The sequence below is a fragment of the Mesoplodon mirus genome (assembly GCF_964341445.2).
Source record: "Mesoplodon mirus genome assembly, chromosome: 16".
Lineage (NCBI taxonomy): Eukaryota > Metazoa > Chordata > Mammalia > Artiodactyla > Ziphiidae > Mesoplodon > Mesoplodon mirus.
The window spans coordinates 32,197,574-32,206,091 of NC_138992.1; the positions used below are offsets into that span (position 1 = coordinate 32,197,574).

The 8,518-nt window shown below is 37.4% G+C and overlaps 1 protein-coding gene across 1 annotated transcript in view; it reads left to right on the plus strand.

Annotated features, from left to right (window-relative positions):
* The window catches only part of SLC25A32 (solute carrier family 25 member 32), a 44,972-nt gene extending 37,225 nt beyond the window's left edge, over window positions 1-7,747 (plus strand). Inside the window, exons 3-7 of the mRNA XM_082600888.1 lie at window positions 148-233; window positions 1,733-1,893; window positions 2,262-2,375; window positions 2,703-2,848; window positions 6,348-7,747. Coding sequence (XP_082457014.1) covers window positions 148-233; window positions 1,733-1,893; window positions 2,262-2,375; window positions 2,703-2,848; window positions 6,348-6,483 — 643 coding nt within the window. The 3' untranslated portion in view covers window positions 6,484-7,747. The remainder of the gene's footprint in view (window positions 1-147; window positions 234-1,732; window positions 1,894-2,261; window positions 2,376-2,702; window positions 2,849-6,347) is intronic.
* The last annotated feature ends 771 nt before the right edge of the window (window positions 7,748-8,518 follow it).

An 8,518-nucleotide genomic window follows, 5' to 3' on the forward strand; every position in this document is an offset into this window, starting at 1 on the left:
TTGAAAAAGGTCTTGTTTTGTAGTTGGATTACGCATTGACTTCTACTTTTGAGGTATTTTTAAGTTACCCACACTTTAAAATAGAATTTACTGCTTTATGTCACTCATTCAAATATTTATACAACTGTTCATGTTTAATTCTTTTAGTTACAATGCCATCAAATCATATAAGACAGAAGGAAGAGCAGAAAGGTTAGAGGCAACAGAATATCTCATCTCAGCTGCTGAAGCTGGTAAGGTAGTGTGTGAAATATAAAACATCAACTTCCAACTTGATTTTCACTTTTGTTCTTTATTTGCCTTTTTTCCTATGAACACCTGAGTTTAAATATGCTCATCTAACTATACTAGTCAGTTATCACATGAAATTTCTTAAAAGGCAAGTATTGTGATGGATTACTCTGGATTTCAAGAATTTTACTTGTCACAAAGGGTATAATATTTAGAAAGGTTATGACTCTCCAATGATTTAAGATGATTTGGTATAGTGTTTCTTCCATTAAAATACGATTTCAGTTTTCAGATTAAACAATTTAATAGTCTTGTTTAATTGCCTCATGTATGTATAATATTCAGAAGGAAAAACAAAGTAGGACTCATAAGTCTTTTTTTTTTTTTGCTGTACACGGGCCTCTCACTGCTGTGGCCTCCCCCATTGCGGAGCACAGGCTCCGGACGCACAGGCCCAGCGGCCATGGCTCACGGGCCCAGCCTCTCCGCAGCATGTGGGATCCTCCCAGACCGGGGCACGAACCTGTATCCCCTGCATCGGCAGGCGGACTCCCAACCACTGTGCCACCAGGGAAGCCCGACTCATAAGTCTTTTAACTCCTACTTTGATACCTTGTTACCTCGGTGTTTTGTTTTTTTTTTCTTTTTGGCTGTGCTGCACGGCTTGTGGGATCTTAGTTTCCCAACCAGGGATTGAACCCAGGTCCTTGGCAGAGAAAGTGCCGAATCCACTGGACTGCCAGGGAATTCCCCACCTTGGCTTCTTAATGTTTACTGATTGTTTTTAAGGCAAGAATTATCTTGCTTATTTTGAATACCTAGCTGCTAGCAGAGACCTGACTCACAATAGGACTCCATAAATACTTGTTGAATAAAGGACTACTTAGGAAACTTGGCAAATGAGAAACTTAACCATTTGAATTTTTTTTAACAAAATCATCACTCTCTGTAAGGAATGTAAATATTTCTTTTGATATTACATAGTTATTTAATTTTTGAGGTGTTGTGGCTACTTTGAATGGGTTTGAGGAAGAGTGTGATAAAGTTGGGGCAGATATGTGTGCACATGCACAGATGAGTGAGGTGCTGGATTGCTGGTCCTTTTCCCCTAATCTTCAGCCCCTCTGGGTTATACTGTGTCCTCCTCCTAAGTATATGTATCTCCTTATCAGCATCTGCTTCCCAGGACCTTGGTCTGTTCTCCACACTAGGCCACTTTGGTTAGGAGCCAGGACATCTTTGCTACCCTCACACCACAAAGGGAAAGTGTTTCACATTTTTATCACCTTTTAAATTTATTTCTCACTAACCACATGGGGAACTTTTTAAGACCACCAAAAACTATGTCTACCCATTAACCCTAGGTCTGTGCCTCAGGGACCACACCTTGCTGTTGCAGGTACAGCCCCATTCTTTATATAAATGGACTGTTCTTAATTCAGCTTGTCAGAAGTAAGAAACTACCTGTATGCTGAGTAATATTATTTAAATCTGATTTCAGGAGCCATGACCCTCTGCATTACCAACCCATTATGGGTAACAAAAACTCGCCTTATGTTACAGTACGATGGTGTTGTTAATGCTTCACAGCGGCAATATAAAGGAATGTTTGATACACTTTTGAAAATATATAAGTATGAAGGTGTGCGTGGATTGTATAAGGTAATGAATTATTATCAATATATTTTAATAGCTGACAATTGTAGTTTCCCTTGGCTCTATTGTCTGAGTTCGGAATGACCTGTACTCAGTCCTGAAAAGAAACCAGACTTAGGCAAGGAACAATTTAATGACAACCGGAATCTGTATTGAGATTGTACTTTAAACTGTTTATCCTCATTACCATAAGAAGTATCATCGTGACACTGGTGGGTGTGAGAAGGACTGTCTAAAATAAAACTTGGTTGAGTAACCATTTCTCTAAGTCACACATTGAGGTCACTCATTCCTTACTCCCCTCCCCGGAAGCTGTGGTCCCTTGGAAACTCGCTTAGTTTAGCTTTTTTTTTTCTTCACTTGTTCCTTTCTAGGGGTTTATTCCTGGGCTGTTTGGAACATCACATGGTGCCCTTCAGTTTATGGCATATGAATTGTTGAAATTGAAATACAACCAACATACCAATAGATTACCAGAAGCACAGTTGGTAAGGTGATACTTGAAAGAAACACTGGTATTTATTTTTATGGGCATTTAATAGATGGAAATTTTGTCACGTTTACTTTGGTAGTATTGCTATGATGATAAGTACCGATTCTGCCACTAATTTAATTTATAGTTAAATACTTTACAGAATAATGGCACACAACTGTAAAAAATAGAACCCCATTGCACAGACCTTGTTTCAAGAGGGGAAACAGTATTTTCACTTGTGGATCCACTTCACTGTTGGTTCCCCTATGTAAATTTTACTTCTATATTTTTAAAGAAACCCTACCTAAAGAAAAACAAATGTTTTCTGTTGTCATTTTAGAGCACAGTAGAATATATATCAGTTGCAGCATTATCCAAAATATTTGCTGTGGCAGCAACATACCCATACCAAGTTGTAAGAGCTCGTCTGCAGGATCAACACATATTTTACAATGGTGTATTGGATGTAATCACAAAGACATGGAGGTAAGAGTATGTGGTATATCAAAATGGCTCTTAGGAGGTACCTTGTAAATCTTAAACTGTCCAGTTGACATCATTAGTTTTATAGCAAAGACCAGTGTCTGTGGTGAAAACATGGCTGATGGACCCTTCCTCCCCATATCCCATTTACTCCATAGAAAACCATAAGCCTCAACTTCTTCATTTATAAAATTTGAATATCTAGGTTGACAGTTTTTTATAAAAATCAAATGAGATGTGTGAAAGTACCTTGACAAATTAATTAAAATTTAGGTGTTATAAAATATTTGAATGGCATTGAACAGAGGAAGTCATAAAAAATCCTAGTTTAATAGAATTAAGAAGGCCCCAAGGTGGGGAGGAGTCAAGATGGCAGACCAGGAGGACGCGGAGTTCGTGACTCCTCACAACTAGGACACCTACCAGGCACTGTTGGGGGACCACAGACACCTAAGGGGATGAGAGGAGCCCCCGAGCAACCAGACCCCAGGGAATATTAATCAGGGTGAGGTCTCCCGGAGGTCCTCAAGACCCAGCTCTACCTAACTGCCTGCAAACTCCAGTGCTAGACACCTCAGGCCAAACAACCAGTAAGGCAGGAACACAGCCCCACCCATCAGAAAAAGCGAGACAACAGAAAAATGTTACGAACGAAGGAGCAAAGTAAAAAACCTACAAGACCAAATAAATGAAGAGGAAAAAGGCAACCTACCTGAAAAAGAATTCAGAGTAATGATAGTAAAGATATCCAAAATCTCTGAAATAGAATGGAGAAAATACAAGAAATGTTTAACAAAAACCTAGAAGAACTAAAGAACAAGCAAACAGTGATGAACAACACAATAACTGAAATGAAAAATACACTAGAAGGAATCAATAGCAGAACAACTGAGACAGAAGAGCAAATAAGTGAGCTGGAAGGTAGAATGGTGGAAATAACTGCAAAGGAGCAGAATAAAGAAAAAAGAATGAAAAGAAATGAAGTCAACCTAAGAGACCTCTGGGACAACATTAAATGCACCAACATTCGCATTATAGAGGTCCCAGAAGGAGAAGAGAGAGAGAAAGGACCCAAGAAAATATTTGAAGAGATTATAGTAGAAAACTTCCCTAACGTGGGAAAGGAAATAGCCACCCAAGTCCAGGAAGTACAGAGAGTCCCAGGCAGGATAACCCAAGGAGAAACATACCAAGACACATAGTAATCAAACTAACAGAAATTAAATTCAAAGAAAAAATATTAAAAGCAGCAGAGGAAAAGCAACACATAACGTAGAAGGGAATCCCTGTAAGGTTATCAGCTGATTTTTCAGCAGAAGCTCTGCAGGCCAGAAGAGAGTGGCAGGATATATTTAAAGTGATGAAAGGGGAAAACCTACAACCCAGCAAGGATCTCATTCAGCTTCGATGGAGAAATGAAAAGCTTTACAGACAAGCAAAAGCTAAGAGAATTCACCACCACCAAACCAGCTTTACAACAAATGCTAAAGGAACTTCTCTAGGCAGGAAACACAAAAGAAGCAGCCGACCCACAAAAACAAACCCAAATCAATTAAGAAAATGGTAATAGGAACATATATATCGATAATCACCTTGAATGTAAATGAATTAAATGCTCCAACCAAAAGACACAAACTGGCTGAATGGATACAAAAACAAGACCCATATATATGCTGTTTACAAGAGACCCACTTCAGACCTAGGGACACATACAGACTGAAAGGAAGGGGATGGAAAAAATATTCCATGCAAATGAAAATCAGGGAGTAGTAATACTAATTTCAGATGAAATAGACTTTAAAATAAAGACTCTTATAAGAGATAAGGAAGGGCACTATATAATGATCAAGGGATTAATCCAAGAAGAAGATATAACAATTATAAATATATATGCACCCAACATAGGAGCACCTCAATACATAAGGCAAATACTAACAGCCATAAAATGAGAAATCGACAGTAACACAGTAATAGTGGGGGACTTTAACACCCCATTTACACGAATGGACAGATCATCCAGACTGAAAATAAATAAGAAAACACAAGCTTTAAATGACAGGATAGACCAGATAGACTTATTTATAGGACATTCCATCTGAAAACGGACGAATACACTTTCTTCTCAAGTGCACATGGAACACTCTCTAGGATAGATCACATCTCGTGTCACAAATCAAGCCTCGGAAAATATAAGAAAATTGAAGTTGTATCAAGCATCTTTTCCAACCACAACGCTATGAGATTAGAAATCAATTATAGGAAAAGAACTGTAAAAAATACAAACACATGGAGGCTAAACAGTGCACTGCTAAATAACCAAGAGATCACTGAAGAAATCAAAGAGGAAATTTAAAAATACCTAGAAACAAATGACAATGAAAACACGATGACCCAAAACCTGTGGGACACAGCAAAAGCAGTTCTAAGAGGGAAGTTTATAGCAATTCAGTCTCACCTCAAGAAACAAGAAAAATCTCAATCTAATCTTATGCCCAAAGCAACTAGAAAAAGAAGAACAAAGAAAACCCAGTTAGTAGAAGGAAAGAAATCATAAAGATCAGAGCAGAAACAAATGAAATAGGAATGTAGCAAACAATAGCAAAGATCGATAAAACTGAAAGTTGGTTCTTTGAGAAGATAAACATGTGCCATTAATTGGCCAGGTAAGAGGGTATCAGTGATATTGGTGGCAATGTTAGCTTGCATGGTGCTAGAGTTTTATTTGAAATAAAATTTCTAAGGACCATCCTTAAAAGAACCTGCTGTATAGCTCACGGAGCTCAGCTCCTTGCTCTGTGATGACGTAGATGGGTGGGATGGGGTGGGAGGTCCTAGAAGGAAGGGTATATGTATGCATACAGCTGATTCACTTCATTGTATAGCAGAAACTAACACAACATTGTAAAGCAATTATACTCCAATTTAAAAAAAGAAGAAAAAAGGCCCCACATCTGCTACTGGTAGCAGAACTTTTGCAAACACTTGTTTCCATGTATGGAAGACATGCATGTCTTCAGTGTGGGAATGTTTAAATTGTTATAGGTATACATCCCCATGTTTCTTTTTAATTCTAAAAGGCCAGAACAGAGTATTTAAACGTTCAAATTCAGTTCAGTTTAGTAAATATATATATTGAGAATGTAAGTGAAAAGTGTCAAGGCTTTATTCCAATTCTAGGCATTAAGAAAATAAAGTTTTATTGCTGGGTTTGTGGCCAATTACCAGTACTCCCAGGTTGCCTTGGTGGATTTCTCCTCTCTAAAGCTCTAACTGGATGGTCCTTAAAAAACTTTTATTTTTGTGTGCTATATTTAGCGTTGTCTAGCATTTTTATTAGTTATGAGATGTTTAATGCCTACATTAGATCAGCTAATACTCCTACATGTTCATACATTTAAAGGCATTTGAAAGATGGTTATGATTATATCTTCAGGCTAGCTCTGTAGGAAATTAAGTATATATGTATATATGTATATATATACTTTTTTTTCTCTCTCTAAAGGAAAGAAGGCATCGGTGGATTTTACAAAGGAATTGCCCCCAATTTGATTAGAGTGACTCCAGCCTGCTGTATTACCTTTGTGGTATATGAAAATACCTCACATTTTTTACTTGGCCTTAGAGAAAAGAAAAAGTAAACTAAAAGAAGATAATTCCAGTATATCTGCCCAAGGCAGCCATGTGCTCCTTTGTATTTGAGACATGAAACTCAGAAGAATACTGCACAGCAACATGGCTTATAATTGAACTCAGTCTATAATCATTAGAAGTCACAGAACTGCTAAGCCTTCACATTGTTTTTCTGCTTTTGCTTTCCCCATACATATGAGACTTGGCTTCCTCTACCTGAAATGGTTGCCAGCAAACACAACAGTAAAACTGACACCAAATGGAGAGTTTCACAGATTTTCTCCATTTCATTGTCTAAGTAGAAGCTGATTTGCAGCACTTGCTGAATGGATTTGAAGACTGCTCCTTTTTCTGAACTCATTTGTCTGTATTGGCTTTAAAATCAACCTCTGTGCAATAGCAAAAAAAATGGCTTCTTAAAAGATGTCATTGCTTTTTCAAGAGTTTGCTGGGAAAGATGTTGCCCAAATCCTGACCATTTTTGAAACGGGAAAGTTTGGTGGGGAAAAAAATCCACTGTAAATGTGCTTTTGTTTTAATTCATTTGGAATGCAGTTATGTACTTCTCTTAATTTGAGAAGTACCTGACATCTGTTGTCATTCCATCACTAATTTTTTTCCCAGAAGCTCTTTCATAATTTAAAATGTAATCTTGGATCACATTATTATTTTTCAGCATAGGTGCTTAGTGTCTTTTTATAAAATCTGAACTAGGATCCAGCTGTGTCAGCCCTTACTTAGCATATTTGTCTATAAATCACTTACTGGTGTTGCTAATAGATCACCTTATATAGATACTAGAATGACTGGGGTACGTTTGTTGACAAACTGTATGGAAGTGAGAAGCTTTAGCTTTCTACTTCAGATTTCAGATATATGGGTCCAGATCCCAAATAAGTTACCAATCTACATTGGTTGCTCAAATTCAGGTTTAAATACAAATTACACTAAAGGCCATTATTGATTTTACTTTTGAGTTACGGTAATTTTTCTATAAATATAAAGGCCTGCCCCAAAAGGGTGCCAGAATGATACTAACATTTTTATTTACGTAAACATCTACGAATGCTTTTTGCAGTACCATCTATTTGTTATAAATAAAATACTGTGGCTCTCAAAGCCATATTTAAATGGTTCTTTGAGAAGAGGTCTATTTTTTATATTTTGAAAATGGCTTTGTTTTAAAAATAAAGATAAGTACTTAATTGTATTTTCTGTATCTCGTTACATGCAGAGGACTGCATTATAAATTAAATGTGATGTATTTTCCTCCTTCTGAATAATACTATTATTCATATGAAATCCTGATAGTAGTCCCTGTATGGAAAGACAAGTTACAGTTGATATTTGGAGTTTTAGAGGTAGTGCCATTATTTGAATGCCTCCTGTGTACCCCTAAATTAATAAGCCATAATTCCTGTCCTCTGAGAGCATACAGGCTTGCGGGATGAATAAGCATTAAATAACTACAGTTCTAGATTAAGAACGTGCAAGAAGACTTCTACAAGCCCTGCACGAGTTCTGAGAAGAGAATTCATTCCACTCAATCAACAGTTACAGCACTCCTTCCTGCGCCGTGCCACGTACGTTACCAAGCACTGAGGATACAGCAGTAAATGAGCTACAAAACATTCCTGCCCTCAGGGAATTTTCATGTTAGTGTGAGTGACAAAACATAAATATGCATAATATAATTTCAAATATTAAATGCTAGAAGTAAAACTAAGGAGTTGGGAATAGTGTTGCTGTGCTAGGTAGGTCAGTTGGGGTCAGGAAAGGTCTCTGAGGAGGTAGTATTTGAAACATTTTGACATAAGTGAGGAAGCAAGCCACTATGAGATGTTGACAAAATCAGTCAACCTAAGAAATGGAAACTGTTATTCGAGCCAAATTTGGATATCACAACCCAGGAAGAGCATCTCTGAGAAGCTCTGAGAAGTGAAGTAAACGCACAGGCACAGGTAGTTATAGAAGTTTGTTGAGACAGAAGGCTATACACTTAGATGACGTGTTATTGACAGTTTACACAATCCAAGGCTAAGC